Here is a 27,121-nt window from a genome sequence, read left to right as displayed (position 1 = left end):
CGCATAGCTTTTGATTTGGAGCCTTTATCATAACCTCAATTTGTTTTCTGTCCACTGGTAGTGCACCCCCCACACCCCCAAGCACAGACACACCCAGGTCTCTCTCCTCAGCCCCTGATTTCAGCTCCACAGTTCAGCTTCTTCCCTTGAAGGCCTTGTAGAGCCTCCCAAAGGAACTGTGGATATCTAAGTCAGGCCATCTGAAGTCTCCGCACCCCAGAGTTAATAGACATGCATTTCTAGTAGTTAGGGTATGATGTCTAAGAGAAACATAATCAGAAACTTCTCTTTACGTATATAAACCTATGCATATAATAAATTACTGAACATGTATATATACTCATCCTTTTTTAAAAAATTATATTTAACTTAAAATTTTTTAATTTCTTATTTATGTCTTTTCTCCATCTTGGATAGATGGTTCTCAAAGTGTTACCCCAGGACCAGAAGCATCGACATCACAAGAGAACTTGTTAGAAATGCAGACCCTAGGCCCTGGCCAGTTGGCTCAGTGGTAGAGTGTCAGCCTGGCATGCAGGAGTCCCGGGTTTGATTTCCGGCCAGGACACACAGGAGAAGTGCCCATCTGCTTCTCCACCCCTCCCCCTCTCCTTCCTTTCTGTCTCTCGCTTCCCCTCCCGCAGCCGAGGCTCCATTGGAGCAAAGATGGCCCCGGGCACTGAGGATGGCTCTGTGGCCTCTGCCTCAGGCGCTAGAATGGCTCTGGTTGCAACAGAGCAATGCCCCAGATGGGCAGAGCATCGCCCCCTGGTGGATGTGCCAGGTGGATTCTGGTCGGGCGCATGCGGGAGTCTGTCTGACTGCCTCCCTGTTTCCAACTTCAGAAGAATACAAAAAGAAAAGAAAAGAAAAGAAAAGGAAATGCAGCTCCTCCGGTCCTAGCTGAGGACCCGCTGAATCAGAAACTCTGGGTCAGGACCCAGAAAACTGTGTTGTCACAGAGTTTCCAGTGATTCTGAGGCGTCTTATAGCATATGGGAACCTAGTAAATGGATACCACCGAATCCAAGCTACATTCTCCCGTAAATAGTGACCTATCAGGACCATAGGAATTGTCAATGTTCCACCGTAGAAAGAGAGTATTCTATCGAGTCAGTTACGCTCACAGGTAATTAGGAAATGGTGGTGAATTAAGATGTCACTATCAGATTTTCTACAACCACCTTAATTTCAAACTTCTGTTACTATATTAATAATTTATTTTCACATTGTAGCTTCTTTTGCATTTCTATGTGTTCTTTCAACGTCATAGCATCCGAATACACAGAAACTGTCCCATAACACTACATTGACTATTTTGTAGCCACAAATAGTATGCTACACAATTTTGTAATAAACATTTAAAATGTATTATCACACAGCCAGTTTTCTTTCCAGTTTTCCTGAGACGTAATTGGCGTACGTCACTGTATAAGTTTAAGGTGTACAGCATGATGGGTTGATTTGCATATATTGTAAAGTGATCGCCACAGGAAATGCAGCTAACATCCATAACATCATACAGATGCAATACAAAGGAAAAAAAGAAAAAAATGCTCCTTGTGATAAAACTTCCGAGGATTGACTCTCTCCTAACAACATTTCTATTTCTCATACATGTTTTTTTTTAAAGGGGAAATTTCAGATTGATTTGACAGCTCTTTATGGTGAGTCCCATTTTGACTGAGAATGTATACCTCCAGCCTAAGTTTCTGAGTTTTCCACTGGCACATGGGACAATAACCCAGGTTACCCCCTGTCAACAATTATAATCAACCCCCTTTATCAGGCCAGTGGGAGCCATGCAGAAGAAGGGGGAGTTTTAGATCTGTTTGTAGCATAAAGTTACCGGGATAAACCTTAGAACTACTCTGAGTCGAGTCTTTGGGTGTCTGGATAGCTCTTGAAATTTGGTGTTAAACGTCCTTTAGGGAAAAAAATACTCTAGTTATTTGAGCAATTTCATGACTGGGTTGGGCGTAAATTATTACAGAGATGTAAAATTTAAAACTGCCTCCCGATTTCTCTTTGGGACGCTGAAAACATTATAGAGGATAATGGTGATGGTTACACAACATTGGGAAGTACGACATGCCATTGAATTGTACACTAAAAATAGTCAAAATGGTAGAAAAAAGTGTAATGCTGTATATATGTCACCAAAATATTAAAAGGAAAAACCCACCAGACAAAAACCTGTGAGGGTGTTTCCAAATTTTATGCTCTAAAATCCCCCCTTCCCTTAACAAGCATGAGTTGCTATCGACTTACCGCATAACTGGAGGTCTTAGTGGGTGTCTCTGCACATAGGCACAATACAATTAAAGGCCACTCTTAGAGGTTCTGATTTTATTTTTAAATGCCTTGGCTTTAAGAATAATATACTCTCCAGGATACCTTTTCTTGGGATGCAAATGACCTTTAAAAATAAAGGACATTTCTCAATTCCCTGCACCCAATGAGTGACCAGTCACCATCAGGAAGTTTAAATAAATAAACAAACAAACAAACAAATAAGCTTGAGTCTAAGAGAAGCAGACTTAACCTAACTGCTACGATATACTATTATATTTTTAGTATAAAAAGTCTTACCCAAATATAAATCACTACTACCTCTTATGGTTTCAATTCTCTCCACTTAACAAGTAGAATGTGTCTGTTTTCTTACAACTTTGGGATGCAAATGCAAGGCTTGTCTGAAAAGAAAAATTAAGTAAAGAGTGATGCAGCGATGCACGAAGCCCAGTTCTTAAACCCCTCATTGCCTTTCGGGGCTTCCTGGTCCACATCACAACATTTCATTATATGAAGCTTCGGAAGACCTGGTGTTATTTTGGTTCAATGAGGGCTAATGTGACCTGCAACGTCGCCCCCAGCGGCGTACCTTGTTCTGCTCAGCGCCCATTTGTCAAACTCTCCAGCTGTCCTCAGCCAATTAATAGGAGCCTCACCTGCCAACGGTCTCACTCTGCAGGGTGGAGGTCTCACGACGGGAAGACGTCAGGAGGCGCTCGGTGTATGTAAAGGTGATCTTCAACGACAAGGAGGTGTCCAGGACCGAGGGCCGGCCACTGGGGGCGGACTTCCGCGTTCACTTTGGACAGATTTTCAACTTGCAAATAGTCAACTGGCCGGAGAGTTTAACACTGCAGGTGTGCATTTTAATTACTGTCACCATCCCAAGAATGTTTTGGTCATTGCAGGTGCAGGGTGGTTTGAAATCACCCGTTGGCTCTGCCGGCGTCCTGGCAGATTTTCAAGGGGAGCAGAAGGTCCGCCCCTCTTGGACACGTTTGTTCCTAAGATCTCGGCAGAAGGAGGTCTGCTACCTGAGCTCACCTCCTCAGAATGTTGACAGAGTAACCCTGGGCACAGTGCTCGGGGGTGTGCCTCTTGAGGACTCAGGGGCTGAGGGAGCGTGGTGGGGAGGGAGGGTCTCTGGCTCACCCATCAGTGGAGGACCCTGGACTCTAGAATAATATACCAGAGAGATCAATTATGCCATAATCTCAGGTGGTTTGAGAGGGACGTTACAAGTGTTAAGATCCTCCCCCCAAAATAATTCTTCCTACTAGCTTGAATGCCACCATTAGCAATATATTTCTGTATGTTAGTTTTCAGGGCTACCATACTAAGCAACACAAATTCGGTGACTTAAGACAACAGATACTTGTTCTCACGTTCTGGAGGCCCTGACGTCTGACAGCCAGGTGTCAGCAGGGCCGTGCTCCCTCCTAAGCTCGAGAGGAGACTTCTTCCTGCCTCTTCCAGCTCCTGGGGCGCTTGGAGTTCCGTGGCTCATGATGGCATAACTCCAGTCTCTGCCTCCGTCCTCACACGCCCTTCTCTGTGTCTGCGTGTGTCTTTTTTCCCTCTTACAAAGATACTCTTGTTGGACTTGGGGGAGACCCTAATCTAATATGAGCTCATCTCGATCCTTGACTAATCACATCTGTAAAGACGCTATTTCCGAAGGTCACATTCTGTCATTCCAGGTGGACAGCAATTTTTAGAGGACACTATTCAACCCACGGCAGTGTCTTAGACTTGCTGTTTCCGTGGAGAACCCTCTCTTGCCACGCTGACAGAATTCTCTTTTATGGCGCGAACAGGGCTGTTCGCTGGGGCTGCAAGCATGCAGCACGCATGCCTGTTTGCCACCCGCCACCCGCACAGAATCACTCATCGTTATCCACCCCTGATCCAGAAAGGCCTCATTACCACCCACCACCCTTGCCTGAAATGACTCCTTAATCATGTTCTCTTTATCCCCACTGAGCCTGGATATGACTCCAGAATCTTTCTCAACACAGTGCTCCAGATAACCTGTTGATTATAGTTAACAGTAAGTTTGGGGTACCATTGCAGCTGTGTGTTCATTAAAATATTGAAATACCTCTAGACCACATGATCGAGAGCCGCCACCCTGGCCACACAGACTTACTTCCAAGACCCCCGGGCCTTTCCAAAATGGACCCGTTGCAGCCTTGTCTGAAGAAGGCTGATGCCTCCGGGATCCTGTTCCCACACGTGGCTGAAATCTCTGATTGGTTAGCCCCTGGCCATGGGTGTTGCTCAGCATTTGAATACCTACCCTTGCCTAGACCGCTCAGTATTTAAAAACCTTCCAAAACTGGTAGAAGAAGCTTGAGACCACTAAGATGGGGTAGGGACTCCTTTGACCACGGGAAGGAAGCGTGGAACACATGCTGAGGATGAAGTAGAGGTCCCCAGAAATGGGGTGGGCACCGTGATGGGGTCAGCACTGGACACCCAAGGTCAGCCGCTTCACCTTGGGACTTTCCCAGGGATGGTGGCAATTCCGTCCTACGTTTTTCCTGTGTAACCTGGAGGCGGTGAGGGAAGCTGGTGACCTTCATTTTCAAAGCACCGAGCGTCAAGACTCAAGCCAAAGTCTGTCGCTGTCCTGGTCACAGCACTGACATCTGCACAATTAAAAAAAAAAAGAACTTGGCTTAGTCCAGTCACTCACATAATTTCTTATAACCTCATCTAATTTTTAAGAAAAGGCCTATGTATTCTGGTACTTGGAGAAAAACTAGAGCTACATTTGCTGCTAAGCTGGAACTTCACAATGGGGGTGAGAAGAGACAGCGAGCGGGTCTGTTGGGTGAACGAAGGGGGTTCAGCTGGGAGGTTTGGTGAAAAACTGAGTTTTTCCTGAAGCCTGAATATTCTCCTTCTGAATGTCATTTGTGGAAAAATAATCTTTATAACTTTCTACTTGTAGCCCTCCTGGAGGTGTGAGCATGTGAGGTCTCCTGGAGGGTGAGCTGGGCCACTTCTGGGCAGGTGGCCCTGGGCATACCGGTACCAACGCCTCTGCTCTCAGTTGTCAGGACCCCTGGACTCTCCATCCCAACTCCCCTGGGGTCCCTGCGGAGCCCAACTGCCTGGACCACCCGGAGGGCTCCCCTCCTCTGTCCTCTTAGCACAGCCCTGGCTCAGGGGCTCTGGGTCCTGCTGACTAACTTTCATCTCATGCCAATCTCTGTGAGAAGCACCATTATTTGAGCCACTTAAACTAGGACACACCCTGGGTCAAAGTGCACAACCCCATTTCAGATGGGTTGAAATTAGAAAATCTAGTATTTTCTAAACCATTAACACCTGATTAAGAGCAGCCTTTTGGGCCCTGGCCAGTTAGCTCAATGGTAGAGTGTTAGCCTGGCATGTGGATGTCCCAGGTGCAATTCTGGTCAGGGCATGCAGAAGAAGTGACCATCTGCTTCTCCATCCCTCCCCTTCCTTCTTCTCTCCATCTATCTCCTCTCCTGCACCAATGGCTCCATGGAACCTCTACTCAGGTGCTAAAAATAGCTCAATTGCCGAGCAATGCCCAAGATGGACAGATCCCCCAGGTGAATCCTTGTAGGGGTGTATGTGAGAGTCTATCTCTCTGTCTCCCTTCTCTCACTTAAAACAAATAAACGAATAGCCTTTCTTGGCCACTTAAAAAAAAAAAGCCAGCCTTTCTTGGCCAGGCATTGTCTGCAGTGAGCCTGGGGCAGTGCCTTCTATTTGGATGATAAGGGGCTCTGGAACCTGTAAAATCTGAAAGCCCCTGGGAGGAGGGCTGCACTCTGCTGGTTCTGAAGCCCGAAGCATTCACGCTTCACCCCTGGATCCTGCTACCCTGGCCCCGAAACCTACAGTTTAAAGTACGACTTACACGGCCCAGGGAGAATTGTCCGTATAAAGGATAAAAGTTGATGGAGAAAGTAAATCGACAGAATCTCTAGGTGCTGTTTTGCTGTCACCTGCCCTCCGTAAGGAGGGGTCGCTGGGGGCCCCTGTGTGAGTCTCTTCTGTTCCCCTCCACAGCAGAGCAAAGATCTCAGTCTCTTCTGCTCCCCTCCACAGCAGAGCAAAGATCTCAGTCTCTCCTGTTCCCCTCCACAGCAGAGCAAAGATCTCAGTCTCTTCTGTTCCCTCCACAGCAGAGCAAAGATCTCAGTCTCTTCTGTTCCCTCCACAGCAGAGCAAAGATCTCAGTCTCTTCTGTTCCCCTCCACAGCAGAGCAAAGATCTCAGTCTCTTCTGTACCCCTCCACAGCAGAGCAAAGATCTCAGTCTCTTCTGTACCCCTCCACAGCAGAGCAAAGATCTCAGTCTCTTCTGTTCCCTCCACAGCAGAGCAAAGATCTCAGTCTCTTCTGTTCCCTCCACAGCAGAGCAAAGATCTCAGTCTCTTCTGTTTCCCTCCACAACAGAGCAGAGATCTCAGTCTCTTCTGTTCCCCTCCACAGCAGAGCAGAGATCTCAGTCTCTTCTGTTCCCTCCACAGCAGAGCAGAGATCTCAGTCTCTTCTGTTCCCCTCCACAGCAGAGCAGAGATCTCAGTCTCTTCTGTTCCCTCCACAGCAGAGCAGAGATCTCAGTCTCTTCTGTTCCCTCCACAGCAGAGCAAAGATCTCAGTCTCTTCTGTTCCCTCCACAGCAGAGCAAAGATCTCAGTCTCTTCTGTTTCCCTCCACAGCAGAGCAAAGATCTCAGTCTCTTCTGTTTCCCTCCACAGCAGAGCAGAGATCTCAGTCTCTTCTGTTCCCTCCACAGCAGAGCAAAGATCTCAGTCTCTTCTGTTCCCCTCCACAGCAGAGCAAAGATCTCAGTCTCCTCTGTTCCCCTCCACAACAGAGCAAAGATCTCAGTCTCCTCTGTTCCCCTCCACAACAGAGCAAAGATCTCAGTCTCTTCTGTACCCCTCCACAGCAGAGCAAAGATCTCAGTCGTTCAGCATTTGCCCCCTGGTTTGAGAACCATCCATAACGTATCCTCCGCATTCCTCCCCGCAGAGGAAAAGCTGACGTGAGAAGACCAAGATTAACGTGAGAAGTCCAGATAGACGGCTAGCGTGAGGTGACAGAGAGCAGCAGATGGGATGGCAGGTAGGAAGGGGACATCCCGCTGGGCAGGGCACAAAAGGCAGGAGAGACCACCTCCCCTCCCAGCAGGCGCCCTAGCCAGGCTTCTGCCAATCGGACCACCTGGGCAGTCGTTCTGAGCACTTCTGAATCTTGTGGAAGAAGAGACCTCCTCCACCTTCCACTAGTCCAGAATTTTATTTTCTAGATATTGTAAACTATAAGAGAAGCTTCCTATACAATCTCCTGTTTGTTATCTTGAATATTAGCTTGCTGTGGATGTCACAACAAAATTATTTCTTAACGTAGTGCGGAAGAGTAATTCTCTAAAATAGTATGAGATGAATTTTTAAAATAAACAAGCAAAACTTTATTTTATTATACCAAGAATATATTCATAGGCAATTAGCTCAGCCCTACCCAAAGAGCTGAATCGGCTCATCTTTTTTAAATTACAAATGAAAGTAGTCTTGGTTAAATTTTTAAGCTATCTATAAATATTTAGTAACTGATCATAACCTATGTTATTTTTGTGGCTCATGGTATAATTTCTATGACTGAGACTCAGTTACAGATGACATTAGTTTAAGGGATATTATATTTCAACTCTTCAGAACAGTACTATACCATGTGACAATTTTCCATATAATTGCAAGTTTTGAATTAGGGAAGGTTCAAGAATTACTGGCAACTTTAGGAGGGTAAAAAAAAATTTACCTTAAATGCATCTGTTTACGCCAGTGCTATCAAATTCCTAACTCTAGAGCGTACTTATTCCAGAAAAAGTTCCAAGGTTCTCAAAACTATAATGCATCAACTGAGGAGTCAGCAGGCAATGCTGTTGGTGTGTAAGAGCCAGCTGAGTGTCCGACACTGAGCCAGGCGTTGTGGGGTGCGGTGGGGGTGCAGAATTGGAAGCCACTGTCGAAAGGGAAGCACTCGGCCCTGTCTCCGGACCTTAAACTCCAGCTAAGAGGCGAGAGAGGGAACTACAGACATGTAACACTCAGCTGTGTGTGAACATGCAGGACCCTGGAAGGGAACAGTGTGGACGGCACTGACTGATTTATTCCGTGTTCCGAACCATGAGGCTCAGCGCGTCCTGGCCAGGCTGCAGGGAACAGTGCCGTGTCCATCAGTCCTTCAGAGCGGGAGATGCATCCAGCATGAAGCGCCAGGAGTGAGGGCGTGGGTCAGGCCTGGCGGCGGAAGTCGGGGGAGGGCACGAGTAGAGCAGGATCGCAGCCTGGGAGGGAGGGCTGGACAGGACTTGAGGCAGCTGGACAGAGAGAGTGAAAAGGAGGAAGGAGAGTCAATGTTGGCCCCAAGGGAAGGGTGAGATTGGACTTCAGCAGGCAGGGGAGTTGCAGTGGGACCTTCCAGAAAGGTCTTGAAATCTCAACTTCTGAGGTCTTTCCAAAATGAATGGTTGGCTTTTTACAAAAAAAGAAGGTTGAATTGAGAAATAAAGAGGCATGTGATGATTACCTGCACTTCCTTATCGCTGACGTCAGTAACGCCCCACGTGGAGCAGCTGGGGCGTGTCGCGGGGGGGGGTGGGGGTGGCTCTCCAGGCTGTCAGCATGGCGGTTTTCCTGTGTGCATCCATCCTGTGGAGCTTCCATACTCCTGCCGTCGTCTGGGCGGGCGGAGGGAGGGAGAGTGTCCTGACCGAGTTTCCTCCCCTGACTTCTCTGGCCCAAAGGCAGGACTGCACCGCTGGGCTGAGGAAGCCAGTCCTGTTTGGGGAAGGGTCCTCGTGAACGCTGGCCGGGCCACTGTTGTGGTTGTCGTCGGTCCTCCGGGGACATGAAGCCGGGACACGTGTTCTTCACGCACATCTTATCTATGCACTTAATTAGAAGAGTCACATGGCCGAGAGCCGTCCCTAGGAGCCAAGCGGAGGAGCAGCCAGGGAGCCCCCGAGTGTGCAGAGCAGCCAGGGGGCCCCCCGAGTGTGCAGAGCAGAGGACCCCAGTGGCCCAGAGCAGGGGGACGGGCAGTGCTGTGTAAGAAAAAGGATCGTGCAGGGCAGGGTGGAGACAGTGTAGTCGTCTGAGCGGGAGCAGACAGGGACCTGGGAAAATGGGCAGTCCTTTAGGGAATAACGCATGTGCCATCTCATGTTAGCCTGCAGAAAACCCCGGGGGCCTTTTATTCTCCCAGTTTTAAGGCTGGGAAAATCGAGCTTCTGAGATACTGAGTGACTGAACACAATGCAAGTCCATGGCAAAGCAGAATGCACACCCTGTTCTGTTTGACTCTAAATTTCGGGCTCGTTTCACCATATGAATTGGGTATAATGGTAAAGAAGGGCAAAGTCTAAAATCTGACCCATCTCTGCACTCTGAGAACTAATTGCTGAGGAAAGAGCCCCAGAAAACAAGGTTAGGCATCACTATGTATGGAGCTGTGTTGGTATTTAATAATATTTAATATAAGGTAATAGTTTCTGGGCGATTCCAATATTTTTATATATCTGAACTCCTTGACTCTTCACCACACACAGTCCCCCGCAGCTGTATTAGTGTCCCGGGTACACTGCAATGTGGAGAAGGTAAGTTAACTCGCTGAGGCCACACAGCCGGAAAGCAGCAGAGCCGGGGTCCGGACCGCGGAACGGGCTCTCTTGTCCACCTCACTACGCTGCTACCGCCGGGAGCTCGTCCGGTCCAGCAGGTGTGGTATTGAGCAAACGCGCTTGCAAAGCTCTGTGGGAAATAGGACGGCAAAGTAGATGTTAGATGCAATAAATGGAACTCCTTTTTCCATTAGAGTTCTGAACCAATAAAAATGTAGAGAGAGAGGAAAAATACAAAAAAGTTTAAAAAGTGTGAAAAGAAAGGAGGGGGTCATCTATAAGTTAATAGAGGTTTAAGGGACCTTTCAATCAGTTGTAATATACAGAATCCATTTGGATCCTGACTCAAACAGAGTGGTGCAATCATTTCTTGAGACTCTGAGGGAAATTTAAAACTTCCTGAGGGATTACCGTGACAGCGATATAGTAATTACACTTTTTTATATCCTTATCTTGAATGATACATATTGAAGCATTTACAGATGAAATGACAGATGAGATCAAAATACTGGTAGAGAAGGGGATGGTTGGGAGTGTGGTGACAGTAGAAGGGCCACATGCACATGGTAGTGAGGCTGGGTGACGGGCTCACGGTGTTATCCCTTTTTTGTGTGTGACAGAGAGAGTCAAATAGGGACAGACAGACAGGAAGGGAGAGAGACGAGAAGCATCAATTCTTTGTTGCAGCTCCTTAGTTGTTTATTGATTGCCTTCTCATATGTGCCTTGACCGGGGGGCTACAGCAGACTGAGTAACCCCTTGCTCGAGCCAGCGACCTTGGGCTCAAGCCGGTGAGCTTTGCTCAAACCAGATAAGCCCGTGCTCAAGCTGGCAACCTCGGGGGTCTCGAACCTGGGTCCTCAGCATCCCAGTCCAATGCTCTATCCGCTGTGCCACCACCTGGTCAGGCAGTGTGTTATCCTTTTAGGATCACCTGCGTTTGAGACTTTCCGTAAGAGACTGGCTTTCTGCTACTATACCGAAATGACCTCTCAGGGGTTGTAATGATGGCTGAGTGAACTGTTATAACCCGAGAGCTTTTCCTCCCTGCGCTCACCTCTGCTCCTGCTGCCACGGTCACTGTTTACCTCCACACTCTTCTCATCTTTAGATGGTAGAGATCTTGTGCGAGCCTATGGTTCTTTTTTTTTCACTCTCTTCATTTTATCTTACTTTATTTTTTGCTCCCCTCCCCTCACCCCCTTCCCCATCAGTTAGCTCTCTTTGTCTGTGCGTCTGTTTCTGCTTTGCTTTGTTTGGTCATTTATTTTATTTTTTTAAGATTAACATGGAAATGAAATCTCACGGTATTTGACTTTCTCTGACCTTTTTCACTTAGCACCATACCCTCTAGATTCATCCATGTCATTGCAAATGAGACTATTTCATGTTGTGGGGGTTTTTTTAATTGAATAATAATACTCCGTTGCATGTGTGTGCTGCATCTTCTTTGTCAGTTCACCTGTGGATGAACATCTAGGTTGCTTCCCTACCTTGGCTACTATTAGTAACCCTGCCGTGAACATAGGGGTGCATCTGTCCTTTTGAATGAGTGTTTTTTTTTGTCCGGGTAAATATTCAGGAGGGGAATTACTGGATCAGATGGCAGCTCTGTTTGTAATTTTTTGAGGAATCGCCACGCTGTCCTCCACAGTGGCTGCACTTACATTCCCATCAGCAGTGCAGGAGGGTTCCCCTCTGTCCACGTCCTCGTCGGCGCTGGATGATAGCCCATCTGACAGGTGTGAGGTGACATTTCACTGTGGTTTTACTTTGCATTTCTCCAATAATTAGTGATGTTGAGTACCTTTTCATGTCTGTTGGCCACCTGTATGTCCTCTTTGGAAAAGTGTCTATCCAGGTCCTCTGCCCATTTTTTTAATTGAATTGTTGGTGGGTTTTTGTTGTTGTTGGTGGTGGTGGTGTTAAGTTGTATGACTTTCTTACATAGTATTTTGGCTATCAACCCCTTACAGGATCTAACATTGCTAATATCTTTCCCATTCAGTCGGTGCTCTATAGCCGTTTTTATGTGGCTGTTTCTCTTTCTCCATTTCAGGTGTTTGAAACTGTTGGATACAGTGGTACCACCTTGCTAGCAGAGGTGTTTCTGCCTATTCCTGAAACTACTGTTGTCACCGGAAGGGCTCCCATGGAAGAAGTGGAGTTCAGCAGTAACCAGCATGTGACCCTGGACCACGAGGGAGTCGGAAGTGGTATGGACAACTGACCATCCTCAGTGGTTCAGTTTCACTGTCAGATTTGTACCTTTTTTTTTTTTTCACTTCTCAATCAACCAGATAATTCTAAAATAGCTGTCAGAAATTCAAACGGAAATCTTAATGGTGCATAATTTTTTTCAAAGTTATTTTTTATATACTACTGGCAAATTCATATAACTCTGCAAGTATAAAGTAGTCCGACAGTAAGTCCATTAGAATGCCTTTAATGCCCTAATTCTACCTCTAGGAATCTTTCCTAAGAAAGTAATTTGAAATAAGGACAAAGTTTTGTGCACATAAAAAGTACATCATGGTGTTATTTTAAAGCTGAAAAGTTTGAAATAAACAATTATATATAATAGGTAGATTATCTTTTGAGAGAGAGAGAGGCAGGAAGGGAGAGAGAGAGACAGGAAGAGAGAGAGAGAAAAGGATTATAGGGAAACTAAATTAAGACCTCTTGCATCTTCTTCTATAACTCTGGTTAGATAAATGATGGCTCATCTCACTCTTTCCACTATCTTTCTTCCCCTGATACCATTTTCTTTCCCTGCTGCACGCTGTGTAATTTCTTTATATCTGTCTTCCAAGCCATGAATTCACTCTTTGGCCACACATAATCAATGCAATTCATCTTTGTATTTCTCAATTTTTGTATTGTTTTCATCTCTAGCTCTTCTAGTTAGTTTTTTTCCAATGAGTTTTTATTGATTCTATACTTTATGTTTTTAAACATTTTTGTACCTGATCATTCTAATACTTATCTGCTTGTTGGTCTGACTCTGTTTGCCGTTTATTGGTGATGGCTTGTTTCTTTGTGCTTCTGGTGATTTTTTTTTTTTTTTTTTGTATTTTTTCTGAAGCTGGAAACGGGGAGAGACAGTCAGACAGACTCCTGCATGCGCCCGACTGGGATCCACCCGGCACGCCCACCACAGGCGATGCTCTGCCCACCAGGGGGCGATGCTCTGCCCCTCCGGGGCGTCGCTCTGCCGCGACCAGAGCCACTCTAGTGCCTGGGGCAGAGGCCAAGGAGCCATCCCCAGCGCCTGGGCCATCTTTGCTCCAATGGAGCCTTGGCTGCGGGAGGGGAAGAGAGAGACAGAGAGGAAGGAGGGGGGGGTGGAGAAGCAAATGGGCGCTTCTCCTATGTGCCCTGGCTGGGAATCGAACCCGGGTCCCCCACACGCCAGGCTGACGCTCTACTGCTGAGCCAACCGGCCAGGGCCTGGTGATTTTTTTTTTATTGTGAGGTCTTATCTGGAGAGCTGCAGGAATTCCTTGAGGCCCAGATTTCATCACCAGTCTGAAGATCTGAAGACCTAGGCTTTAGTTCCGGCTCTGACACTGACCAGCTGTGTAACCCTCAGAGTCATATAACCTCTTTGAGTATCATCTTCCTCATTCATTACACTGATCTACCGCTACCACCTTTCGAGCCCTATAGGGTTAGTTTGAAGATCCAGATGGGATATTCAATAGGTAGGGAAAAAAAAATCTTTGACAACCACAAAGATGCTATTACAGGTGGGACAGTGGTATTGTTTTGTGTTAATAATATCAACTGGAAATCCGGAGTGTGAAGTTCTATAGTTAGTGCTTGAAAATCGTTTCCTCCTTTAGCTGATTAAACACACTGCCCAGAGATGTTCTGTCATTCATGTCCATTCAGTGGGGCCGGATCAGGGAGGAGTTACTGTTGGCGCCTGGCTCGGCAGTAGCTGACACTTGCTGAGTGGTCTGTGTGCCAGGCACCAAGGGCCTTGCCAGCATTACCCCGCTGAGCCCGCCACCCTTCACTCTGGACACACTCCCTCCTCAAGGCTCTTACACCTGGCCCTTCTGCCAACAGAGGCTCTCTCCCCAGATGTCTACATGTCTCACTTGCGCACTGGCTTCCGGCCTGTCACAGAGCCTCCCCTGGCCACCCCATCTGAAAGTTCAACCCCTCCTCACCCCCCAAAACACATACTTTCTATATACCTTCCCTAATTTATGTTCCTCTTCTGTATTTAACACTCTCTAACATACTACACATCACACTTCACATATCCATCTTATTTACTGCCTGTCTTTCCTACTCGAGTATCAACTCCATGATATCAGGGATTCTTATCAGTTTGGTTTCTTCACTGCTGTCCTCAGAGCCTGGCATAGCGCCTGGCACCAGGTAGGAGCTCCGGTAAGTATCTATTAAGTGAATGAATAAATGAATGTCTTCCCAATAATACTTTGAAAGAGATACTATTATTATCCTTATTTTTTAAGGGTTTTTTTGTTTGTTTGTTTGTTTGTTGTATTTTTCTGAAGCTGGAAACAGGGAAAGACAGTCGGACAGACTCCCGCATGGCCCGACCGGGATCCACCTGGCACGCCCACCAGGGGCGACGCTCTGCCCACCAGGGGGCAATGCTCTGCCCCTCCGGGGTGTCACTCTGCCACGACCAGAGCCACTCTAGAGCCTGGGGCAGAGGCCAAGGAGCCAACCCCAGCGCCTGGGCCATCTTTGCTCCAATGGAGCCTTGGCTGCAGGAGGGGAAGAGAGAGACAGAGAGGAAGGAGGGTGGGTGGAGAAGCAAATGGGCGCCTCTCCTATGTGCCCTGGCCGGGAATCGAACCTGGGTTCCCCGCACGCCAGGCCAACGCTCTACCGCTGAGCCAACCGGCCAGGGCTTATTATCCTTATTTTATACATTGAGAAACTAAGGCTCAGGGAAGTTAAGTAATTTATCGACAGTCACACAGCTGTTAAGTGTCAGAACCAGCTGGTCCCGCTCCGGAGTGCATCCTTCATTGTCATGTCTTCACCCTGTTGTCAGAGGCAGAGTCGCCTGAAGTAGCTCAGTGACGCCGAATGACGTGTCCCAGCCCCGCCGCCCCCACCCACGCGTTCCATTGTCTACTGTCGCTTTCCTACCAGGACTGGACTTTCTCCCTCTTTCTAAACAACATCCTGTTTGATCTGCTGTCTTCCTAGGCGTGCCCTTCTCATTTGAAGCTGATGGAAGTAATCAACTGATTCTGATGACCTCGGGGAAAGTGTCCCACAGTGTGGCATGGGCCGTTGGAGAAAACGGGATTCCTTTAGTTCCTCCATTGTCCCAGCTGAACATCGGATGTCGGAGGAGGTAACGTGCGGCTAAAATAAACGAATGGACCCTGTCAGCATTAGCATTAGTATGCCCAGTGGGGACAAAAGCTTGCAAATCACATTCATTTTGTTGTTGTTGTTGTTCTCTTGTGCCATTATTTTCAGGGGTTTTATTGCTCTTAAGGTAAAACATTAAAATATAAATGGCCTAACAAATACATGGTGTTTATCAGAAACAGCGAAAAGCACGTCCTCTTACTTAATCTTCACAAAGGCTCTGTGGGGTGTTCTCCCGATTTTCCAGATGGGGGAGCAGCAGCCCACACTGTGAAGGGTCATTGCTGATGACAGGTGTCGGGCCTTCTGGTTAGATGAAGGTGCCTGTGCTCAGGCCCCGTCCTTGACTACTAGATTCTTAGCTTTCTATGCAGAACAGAAGAAGGAGACCCCTGGTGGGCCCCCTCTCTCTGGGTGAGGCCTGTGCAGGCAGCCTGGCTTGTAGGAGCCCAGTGGCCTGGGTTCGAGTCTTCCCTCAGTTATTCTCCAATAGATTTGTCTTGAGTTGATCCCTTCACCACCCTAGGCCTCAGCTGCCCCGTCTATAAAGTAAAAGGACAGATTCTGACCATCAGAAAGACACTTTCGCCGTCACAGACTTTTACTCTCTACACGCAGACAAATCGAGCAGGCTTGCTGTGTCCCCCGCGTGCCGCTGAGCCCCGATGCAAGCCGGTGTCCGTGTGACCAGCACGGCAAGGGAAGGACGTGGCTTGGCCCATTCTCCTCGGGGGACTGGCAGCCCTTCCGGGGAGGCTTGTTTGTGCCTTTGAGGGGAAGCCTCTTGCATTTATCTCCGTGAGTTTCACTCTAGGGAGCTTCCTGGGGAATACAGCTCCAGCTCAGGAGCGCTGACGAGAAACGCAGCATGGTTAACAACCCAGCTCAACTGTGCTGACCGCCCGCCTCCCCGAATTCCGCTGCGTCCACAGTCGGTGCTTATGTCAGTTGCATATCCCCCCTCTCTACGCCCCTCTCTCTCGGTCTCAGCTACACGTGGTCCCCCAATTGCCTGAATATGAGCCTCCAGGCACCCTGCACCAGACTCAGGGGCTCCTTTTTCACTGGCCTGGATCCAGGGACTCGGGGACACTTCCATGCCCTGGGCAGTTGTAGGAACAGTCAGGTTTCCACTCCTTCCGTTGGCGCTTCTCTTATTGTCCCACTCTGATTGAGATATAATTGACGTGTAACCTGGTATAAGTCTGAGGTGTGTAATGTAACGATTTGGACGGCCATCACCACACACAGTTACAGGTGTTTCTCGTGTGATGCACAGTATTGTTAACTGTAGTCACCATGCGATACCTGGTCCCCAGGACTTACTTCTAGCTGGAAATTGATAACATTTTGACCACCTTCACCCACCCCCTGTCTCTGGAAACCACCAGTTCGTTCTCTGTTTCTATAAATTTGTGTGTGTGTGTTTTAATATTCCGCATATAAATGAGATCATACAGTATTTGTCTTGCTCCGACTTATTTTACTTAGCATAATGCCCTCAAGCTTCATCCATGGTTGTCGCAAATAGCAGGATTCCCTTTTTTATGGCTGAATAGCACTCTTTGTATGTATCTATCCACATTTTCTTTACCCGTTCACCTGTTAGTAGACACTTAGATCAATTCCACACACTGGCTATTGTACATAAAACTGCAATGACAGCACAGTGCAGACACCTCTTTGGGATTGTGATTTCGTTTCTTCGGATATGTACCCAGAAGCAAAGTGGTTGGATCACACGGGGGTTCTGCTATTAGTTTCTTGAGGAGTCTGCACACTGTTTCCCACAGAGGCTGCGCCAGTTCATGTTCCCTGCAGCAGAGCAGGAGGGCTCCCTTTCCTCCACATTCTTCAATCATTAGTTGTTTTTTTTGCAACACCTTAGTTGTTCATTGATTGCTTTCTCATATGTGCCTTGACCGTGCGCCTTCAGCAGACCGAGTAACCCCTTGTTGGAGCCAGCGACCTTGGGTCCAAGCTGGTGAGCTTTGCTCAAACCAGATGAGCCTGCGCTCAAGCTGGCGACCTAGAGGTCTCGAACCTGGGTCCTCTGCATTCCAGCCCGATGCTCTATCCACTGCGCCACCGCCTGGTCAGGTGTCCTCCACATTCTTGGCAACACTCATTCTCTCTTCTCTTCCTGGTAACAGTCATCCTGACAGGTGTGAGGGGATATCTCGTTGTGCTTTTGGACTTGCATTTCCCTGATAATTAGTGGCATGGAGTACTTTTTCATGTACCTGTCAGCCATTCGAATATCTTCTTTAGAAAAATGTCTATTTAATTCCTTTTTCCATTTTTTTAATTATTAGTTGTTGTTTTTTTTTTGGCTATTTGAGTTGTATGAGTTTCTTCTCTGTGTGATTTGCACATATTTCCCCCCATCGTGCAGACATAGCAATCTTTGGGTGAAGAACAAGGGCAGAAGTCCATCCTCGATGTCAGGTCTTCTGCCATGGAGAATAGCGGCTCCCTTCAACAACACGGCCCTGGGATGGTGCGGGCCCGTGCAAACTGCGCTGGGGTCAGGCTCGTCTCCTGGTTCCATGTCCCCAGCCGGCTGCCACCCGCCCATCTAGAGCTCACGAGGCTCGTCTCCTGGAATGAACTCTTTCTTTTTCCCCAGCGCTCTGAAAAGAGCCGATGCCATCTCATCTATTGGCACCTCAGGACTGACGGACATGAAAATGTTAGCCAAGTGGGCAGCGGAGTCCAGGCTCGACCCGAACGACCCCAACAACGCCCCCCTGATGCAGCTCATCTCGGTATGTGGCGGGAGGACCGTGCGCATGCGCTGCTGTTGACTGGGGGTGAGAATAGGAGAGAGGGCGCGGCCTGCCACACACAGTGCCTTTCACGCAGGGTTCCGTACACGAGCGCGTCCGTGAGTGAAGGGCAGGCCTGCCTGCCAGCGCTGCACCAACCTGGCCGTGTGCCCAACACGGCACTCACGCCTCTTAGCCCCGAGATGCCCTCACGGTGCTGTCGGACAGGGAAGCCGCTGCGTGTCCACACGGCTGCGGTGCGCCCTGAATAAATAGCGGCCGTGGTTGTTACTTACCTCGCACCTCTGGAACGCCCCTGAGAAAGGCTTGCTTTTCCCCTTCTGTAGAGAAGAGGAAACTGAGCTGAGACACTCAGAGTTACTTGCTCAAGGTCACCCAGCTTGTAAGGACTCCGATCCAAGTTCCTCTGATTTCAGAGTACGTGCCCTTTCCATCACAGCCTGACCGATTGATGGGCCGTTTTAAGAAATGGTGGTTTGTTTGTAGTTTTGTTTGATGATTAATTTGATTATGATTTAGGTGTCATTTAAGTCTTTATGAGATAACTTGCTTGTATCTATCATAACATTCAGTGAATTTATAAGTCAAATGGGTCATTAGTCGGCAAATGATTTTTCTTGGTATCAAATACCAATGTTTTTATTCCCGAGATCATAATTTCTACAAAAGCGTCATAACCAAGTAGATGACCCAGAGAGTGAGCACAGCAGCACGCCCTGCGATCAGGGTTATGAGCACAAGTTCACCAGCAGCCACATCAGTCCCCAAGCAAGCTCTGACCTCTGCCTTTATAAACTCTCCTTGCAACAGGGTAGTTTTTGGTGCGGCTAAGAGAAATGTTAGAAAGAACAGATCATATTACTTAAAGGGTAATGTCTATTCCATGTACAGTTTTCAAATCCCGATTTGATTACCATCTTCCCATCAGAAGTGGTACAGTACACGTGTCTCCGCCCTGTTCCCTGTCTAACCCTCTGCCTTGCCACAGAAGGACAGGACCCCCGTCCTGTCAGGTCCCTTCCCGACAGGTCCCTTCGTATGAACCGGGATCTTCACAGCAGGACCATCTTTCCTCTCACAAAGCCCCGCCGCGCCCCCCCACAATGCTCTGCTCCCTGGCCTGCCTTCTGCCCAGGTGGAGGTCCCGTGCAGCTGGTGTCAGCAAAGGAACCAGCAGACACCTGGGCAGAGCGCAGCCCACACCCGCCCAGCCCTGGTTGGTGCTGAAGCCATCTTCTCCAGGGCACTGTCCAGAGGCATTGGAGGTTGGCGCCCGATCTGTCTCGGGTTCACTTTCCCCAACGATTAAGGCCACGAGGTGCTGCCCACAGACAGGAGGGCATGGCGCTTTTATCCACGTATGTGCATTAGAGTAGTAAGAAGCTGTATTGTAAAGGAAATTTAAAACGTGAAGAAAGTAAAAAAGGATCAACTATTGCATATGGTGATGGAGGAAGGCTAGATGGTGGGTGGTGGGCTCACAGCGCAATACATAGACGATGTATTTATATTATGGAATCGTACACTTGAAACTTGCACAGCGTTATTCACCAATGTCACCCCAATAAATTTAATTTAAAACTACATATTTAAAATACATGATTAGCTTTCAGATATACTGTGCCTGTGAGTAGTCTTATTTGCTGTGGGCACCTCATGATACATGAATATAAACCTCACACTTTTTAGTCTATATTTTCATAACACCTATTAGGGCAGTGTGCATACCAAAATACACCTTTTCATTTTTATTTCTTTGGGAAAACGACTTGTGGTCACTTTTATTGCTCCTAAATGAATGTAATAGCATCTTCCTTATTACTACTACATGTTAATGTACTTTGTCTTTGAATGAAACGCAGGACTTTTTGAGTCTCTCGATCTGAAACATCTAAACTCCCATTCCCAAAGGCGCAGCACCAGTCTTCTCCGGATGAAATCTGCCCGTTGTCTAGAGTTTTGCATTTTCTGGGTTTTTGCACAGGTTGCTACCAGCGGTGAGTCCTATGTCCCTGATTTCTTTCGACTAGAACAGCTGCAGCAGGAATTTAACTTCGTTTCAGATGAGGAATTAAACCGATCCAAACGGTTCAGGCTCCTGTGTCTCAGAAGCCAGGAGGTGCCGGAATTCCGGAATTATAAGCCCATTCCGGCGTATGACCGAGAAATTATGGAAAAGGTGTTCCAGGTGAGAAACGGATGCAGAGGAGTTACGAGAATAGCGCTGTGCGGCTCCATAAGCATCCTTCTGCGTAGCTTGTTGTCATTGCTATGTTTTCAGTAGCAATACTGGTCTCTCTTTGACAGCATTTTATATAACCTTTCCATTATTTTTCTTGATGTCAGTGTTTAAATAATCTCTTATCTCAATGCAGTGAATGACATTTTAAAAAAAACAGAATTATAGGGTTGAGAAATATTTTAATTGTTACTATGGCAAGTTATGCCACCTTAGGCGTTCAGTGCCATTTTATTTTTTATTTTTTTTTAATAATTTTATTTTTTAATGGGGCGACATCAATAAATCAGGATACATATATTCAAAGATAACAACTCCAGGTTATCTTGTCATTCAATTATGTTGCATACCCATCACCCAAAGTCAGATTGTCCTCTGTCACCTTCTATCTAGTTTTCTTTGTGCTCCTCCCCCTCCCCCTTTCCCTCTCCCTCTCCCCCCTCCCCCCGTAACCACCACACTCTTATCAATGTCTCTTAGTCTCACTTTTATGTCCCACCTACGTATGGAATAATGCAGTTCCTGGTTTTTTCTGATTTACTTATTTCACTTCGTATAATGTTATCAAGATCCCACCATTTTGCTGTAAATGATCCGATGTCATCATTTCTTATGGCTGAGTAGTATTCCATAGTGTATATGTGCCACATCTTCTTTATCCAGTCATCTATTGACGGGCTTTTTGGTTGTTTCCATGTCCTGGCCACTGTGAACAATGCTGCAATAAACATGGGACTGCATGTGTCTTTACGTATCAATGTTTCTGAGTTTTGGGGGTATATACCCAGTAGAGGGATTGCTGGGTCATAAGGTAGTTCTATTTTCAGTTTTTTGAGGAACCACCATACTTTCTTTCATTCAGTGTCATTTTAATCCAATAAGCTAGGCACAAAGCCCAGTGGTGGGCACTGTGGGAAAACCGATGGGTAGGATTTGGGCAGCCTCAAATGGGGGTTGGGGGTTGCAGAAAGGAAGCGGGGAGCAGGGCTGGGCACCCTGGGCCAGGGCAGCAAGGGCACAGGGTCTGGGTGGGCCAGGCGCGATCAGAGGAGCGTCAGGGCAGGATCTGTGCAGGCGTACAGGCGATGGGCCAGCGTGGGTGGGCAGGCCAGTGCATCCAGACAGGCAGGTCTGTGTGTGATGAGGTAAGTAAGGCCAGAGCCCGTTAGAAATTATTAGTACCAGTATGACTCTTCCTGCAGAAGCTCTGCTTGCTTCTTGTTTGTATCATTTGGACTTGTGATTGTGATTATAAAAAGAAAATTATACTTGCTCAGGCACCAAAGGGAGTTTATTGAATAACAAAATCTCAAAATAGGGTTCAATATCTAAAGACGTATGAACAGCAGGAGTTTAGCTGTGCCTCACTGACACCCAGATCTGGGTGTCACTGAGGCCTGCATGCCATCAGAACCCCACCCTGTCCTCTCTGGGCGTCCCTTGCTGTGGTGGCTTCACTCTCCTCCATTGTAAATGTATTTTCTCTTCTTAGCCACATGGTCCCCAACATCACCTGAGTTCACATCTAGTAGTTTCTGCCACAGGGGAGAGGGGTGTCCTCTTGTCTTAAGTTTAAAAATCTTGGGACCCACTCTTGAGTCACACAGTGTGGGGTAGAGCCCGCCCTTGAGCATTCAGTGTGGCCAGGGAAGGACGGAGGTAGGAGATGACAGCTCCCCGGGGCCCGTGTGCAATGGTACTGATGGGAAAGAGAGGAAAACGCAGTGGCCTAAGCAGACAAAGCCAAGGTCCCCATGGCCTTCCTCCAGGTTGGTGACCTAGTCAGCTGCACTCAGATGCCGTTTGCTATTGAATATTTTGTAAGGGCTGTACTTAAAATAGAAGCAGGCAAACGTTAAGCATGGGCTTGGGCTGAGTTGCTGGGTGAGCTTTGTGCCTTGAACTGCAGCGACCGTTACCTGTGTGGCTGGCCTCTATTTCATCCCTCGTGCTCATTTCAGATGATAATTGCAGCTTCCTCCTCTACTTATAAGGCATCGGCCAGCTGACTCCGAATCTTGGATACCGCATCAAAGACTGATTCTGAACCACAAGTTCAAAGGAAGGTGGAAGAAACATTTAGAGCCTTAATTTATGAACTTAAATCACATGGTGATAAATTCTCTCATCTCAAGAAGAGCATGAAAGAGTACCAATACTTTAAAATCATAAAATTATTCCTCTTTCATCTTTAGGACTATGAGAAACGGTTACAAGACAGAAATGTCATAGAGACCAAGGACCACCTAGAAAGCCACAGGGCCACAGTAGCCAAGTACCTCCAGCAGGTAAGGAAAACCATTTCTAACCGTCCTTATGAGGGAAAATAACCAGCATCCTGAGATAGGAGGTGGGAGGTCTCTATTCTTTTAAATATCTATGTGATACTTAACCCCTGGAGGCTTATTTTCTTATGATTACAGGTAAGAAATTGATTAACAGTTCTCTTCATCTTTTGAACTTATGAAAACATTGGGATGTCTCTCAGTTTATTGTCAGTGGCTATCTTAAGTGGGGTTTGATTATAAGGGACTCAATATTTGAATTCTTTTTGTAATGAACTTTGCAATACTATCTTTGCAATAAAATAGAAGTTTTATAAATGACTTACTAACTGCCTTAGGCACTAGAAAGTTGAAATGTTTTGGGTTATTTTGTTCCCCGTCTCTTCCTCCCTTTCTCCCTTTCTTTAATCAATTTAACTTATAAGAAATACTACAGTAAAAAAAAAAAAGAAAGAAATACTACAGTGACTACAGTACACTACAGTACATTTTTCCCATCCAATTGACCTACCCTGTGGCTCACATATAAAAGAATCAACGTATGACGTTTAAGAGGTCCTCTGTTTACAGGAGAATTAGGAAGTAAACCAGTCTGAATAGAATCAGACTTCTGAGTTGCATGTGCTTTGATACTGGTCCAATTTTTTGTTCATTCATTCATTCATTCATTCAGCAGGCTTTTGTTTGTGTGTCGGGACCTTCTCCAGGTTCCGAGAATGTAGCAGTGAACAAAACAGAGACCTGCCTTAGGAGCTTTTACTAGTGTAGTGAGCAAAGCTGGGTGATTTGCAGGAAGCAGAGGTCAGAGCTGCAGAGAGAAGCAAAGGTGGCCGGGTGGGGCTTCACTGACGTGACCTTGGGGTGAAGACATGAAGAAGCCAAGGGAGTGAACTCTAAAGGTCACACAGCACAAGAACATTTTAGTTTTTTTAATTAATTAATTAATTTATGTATTTATTTATTTATTGTGTTTACATAAATTCTAGTGTCTCCCCAAAAGCATCGCCCCTCCCCCATATTCCCCTCAACATCTTCTTTACCCCCCTCCCAACAGCTCCCTCCCCCTTCCCTTCAGGTTTAATTCCATTTCTCAGTTCACATTGTTCCTTGGATTCCTCAAATGAGCGAGGTCATATGATATTTTTCTTTCTCTGCCTGGCTTATTTCACTTAACGTAATAGTTTCCAGATCCCTCCATATTGTTGCAAAAGGTGATTTCCTTCTTTTTCATGGCCCCATAGCATTCCATTATATATATGTACCACAGCTTTTTAATCCACTAATCCACTGTCAGACACTTGGTACTGGCATAAGAACAGGCATATAGATCAATGGAACAGAACAGAGAACCCAGAAATAAACCCACACCTTTATGGACAATTGATATTTGACAAAGGAAATAAGAGCATACAATGGAGTAAAGGCAGTCTCTTTAACAAATGGTGTTGGGAGCCTGACCTGTGGTGGCGCAGTGGATGGAGCGTCGACCTGGAAATGCTGAGGTCGCTGGTTTGAAACCCTGGGCTTGCCTCGTCAGGGCACATATGGGAGTTGATGCTTCCTGCTCCTCCCCCCTTCTCTCTCTCTGTCTCTCCTGTCTCTCCCTCTCCTCTCTAAAATGAATAAATAAATAAAAAAACAAAAAACAAATGGTGTTGGGAAAACTGGACAGCTACCTGCAAAAAAAATGAAACTAGACCACCAATTTACACCATGCACAAAAATAAACTCAAAATGGATAAAGGTCTTAAATGTAAGTCATGAAACCATAAGCATCTTAGAAGAAAACATAGGCGGTAAGCTCACCGACATCTATCGCAGCAATATATTTGCTGATTATCTCCACGGGCAAGTGAAATAAAGGACAGGATAAACAAATGGGACTATATCAAACTAAAGAGTTTTTGCAGAGCTAAAGATAATATGAACAGAATAAAAAGGCAAGGACATTTTAAACAGAACCTCTTTCTCTCACCAGGTTAGAGAATCAGTGTTAAATCGTTTCCTGATTGCAAAACACCATTTTCTTCTTGCGGATCTGGTAGTCGAAGAAGAAGTCCCCAATATCAGGTAAGAACAAATCTTCTGTTACTTCTTCTAGAAATTATTTTTATTGCATTATATTTTAAAAGCCTCACGTAACCATACGATGCTTGTCATTGCATGGTATGCATTCGCACCACAAATCATGCTAGAAACTGGTAAAACCTGATTAATGCCCAACGATGACACTCGGGGAGGGGTCTCTGTTTGACCCGTCGCACCTCCCACGCCTGCCATGCCAGCTCCTCCAGCCTTTGCCACTTTCACATTGCACTCCATATGAGACAGCATTTCCCTCCTGCACACACTCCTCCTGCCCTCGTCACCTCCCAGTGCCGGACCTGCCCCTACACGCCCATCACGGGCCCGTGGGGGTGGCTGAGAACTCGCCCATGGAAGTCTGGGTGACAGGGGAGTCCTGGTCCCAGCGCCACAGCTGGGAGGAGAGAGCTGCTGTGTTTGGAAAGGCGCAAAGGCAGCCAGGAGAAAAAGGGATATTTACATAGAAGTTGGGAATTGACCATATGTGCTTGACTGTCTTCCTGTCATTTAGAAAAATCTCCAAATTGTCCCCACTCAGGGTGGACGCGTAAAAAATAAAAGTGAGCTTTTTTTCCTGGTGGTCTTGTGCAGCCCCGTAATGTCGTGACCCTTTCTGCAATTGAATCTCCTAAAAAGGGTATTTCGTACGCATGTGTTTCCCCTCCACCATCAAGGTGGGGAGGAGACACAACACCGTGCTGCCCACGGCAGCCCCTGACCTTGAATTCGCCTCCGTCCGTGTAGAAGGGAGGCTGTGCCCACACGGTTTCACGCAAGCCCCTTCTCTTTACTCCGGGCCCAGAGTCTAGTCATTGCATGTTCGGTTCAGTCATGAAAACCATGCTTAGCATAGATGCTGATTTTTCATGCTGTTTTTTCCATTTCTTTTCTTTCTTTTTCTTTTTTTCTGCTTTACTTTCTGCATTAAGTTCTGAAGGCTCGGGGTATGTTCTTTCTTCTTTTCATTTCAATTTGTCTTTGGCTTTAAACTAAGATGTTTCTGTATTTGATGGTCCCAGACACCAGGATGTCCCCATGCTGACGGCTCTAAAGTCTTTGAGAGGAGCCCTCTCGGGGGTGGGGGGTGGGGGGTGGGGGTGGGAGGCAGCATTCACAGAGGCAGGGATGTGTCGGGTTAGGGCCCCCTGGCAGAGGTCTCTCTTGGGTCCCCAGTTTCGGTTCGGTAGGTGCCCTGGTAGAGTGCTGAAGAGGATGTGCTGTCATGTGACAACATGGGTGGTCCTGGAGAGCATTTTGCTACATGAGATAAGTCAGAGAAAGACAAGTACCATATGGTTTCACTCACGTGGACTCTGAAAAGCCAGACTGATAGGAACAGTTAGAGTAGACGGTGATTGCCAGGGGCTGGGGGTGGGTGGGTAAAGGAATCGGGGAGATGTTATTTATGGGGACAGATTTGTAACTGGTAGATAATTAAGTACCTGGAGACCTAACGCAGAGCATAGTGACTATGGTCAGCAACGCTGTTATAAACTTCAGAGTTACTCGGCCCAGATCTTAACTCTTCTCACCATGAGAAAGGAACGATAATTATTAACATGATAGCCGTATCAGCTAATGTCATGGTGGTGATCACATTATAGGAATGCATCAGACCCACGTGTCGAACACCTTAGACATACACAATGCTATATTCAATTACATCTCAATGCAGATAAATCTAAAATAATAAAGTGTGGATTAGCATGCCCACCTGTAATATAACGTCTCCTCTCCTCACCTTTGTCTTGGAGAGGAGAGTTAGTCTTCATAGTTTTGCACTATGGTAACATGTAATAGGCTTATCCTTGTTGTTAAATGGGTGAACAAATAAATACAGGTAAATACTAAAGAAGGTGGGCAGTGAGGTTGGAGTGACCTGAGTGTGAACCCCAGCTCCTCCGCCCCTATTCGGGAGCCTTCAGCAAATCTTACCACCGCTCAGAGCCTCCTGTTTCTTCCTGTGAACCCTGGGGGAGCCGTTGCACCTGCGAGGGTGAGCGGTATTGCATGTAAGGCACCTGGCGTTCTGCTGCATTCAGCAGGTTGCTGATGCGTGGTCGCTGTTCTGGGCTCGGAGGGACCGTCCCTTGGCAGCTGTCACCCCCGCAACAGCCGGCCTGCCCCTGGGCAGAGGGCCCCGGGCACTGCAGGGAAGCCGAGAGGCGTGAGCGCCGTCGCCCAAGGCCCTCCTCTCCGCGCTCTGTTCCCTGCGGTCTGGCGCAGTCGGTCCTGTCAGCTTCCAGATTCAAAGTCACACCTGGCTCTCTGTTTCGTCTCAGTGCCAGAATTTACTCATTTGCTCCGTGTCCCTTTTTCCCCCAAGTCACTGACGTACTGCCCTCATCCTTCAGGAAGGGGTCATTTGACATCATCTCAGGGAGAGG

At 47.0% G+C, this 27,121-nt stretch overlaps 1 protein-coding gene across 7 annotated transcripts in view; it reads left to right on the top strand.

The window, feature by feature from the left end:
- Positions 1-27,121, top strand: part of CC2D2A (coiled-coil and C2 domain containing 2A) — a 121,071-nt gene that overhangs the window by 48,857 nt on the left and 45,093 nt on the right. For 5 of the 7 annotated variants that reach the window (XM_066280077.1, XM_066280073.1, XM_066280075.1 and 2 more), the window contains 8 exons: positions 2,975-3,152; positions 12,026-12,182; positions 15,166-15,316; positions 17,966-18,104; positions 20,110-20,313; positions 22,560-22,652; positions 24,628-24,719; positions 25,664-25,678. In XM_066280077.1, the coding sequence (XP_066136174.1) occupies positions 2,975-3,152; positions 12,026-12,182; positions 15,166-15,316; positions 17,966-18,104; positions 20,110-20,313; positions 22,560-22,652; positions 24,628-24,719; positions 25,664-25,678 (1,029 nt within the window). The remainder of the gene's footprint in view (positions 1-2,974; positions 3,153-12,025; positions 12,183-15,165; positions 15,317-17,965; positions 18,105-20,109; positions 20,314-22,559; positions 22,653-24,627; positions 24,720-25,663; positions 25,679-27,121) is intronic. The other 2 variants (XM_066280078.1, XM_066280076.1) reach the window with 1 other exon arrangement.

The sequence above is a fragment of the Saccopteryx bilineata genome, chromosome 5 (genome assembly GCF_036850765.1).
Source record: "Saccopteryx bilineata isolate mSacBil1 chromosome 5, mSacBil1_pri_phased_curated, whole genome shotgun sequence".
NCBI classification, from domain to species: domain Eukaryota; kingdom Metazoa; phylum Chordata; class Mammalia; order Chiroptera; family Emballonuridae; genus Saccopteryx; species Saccopteryx bilineata.
The sequence above is the reverse complement of the archived record's forward strand: the minus strand, read 5'-3'. Positions and strand labels throughout refer to the sequence as shown.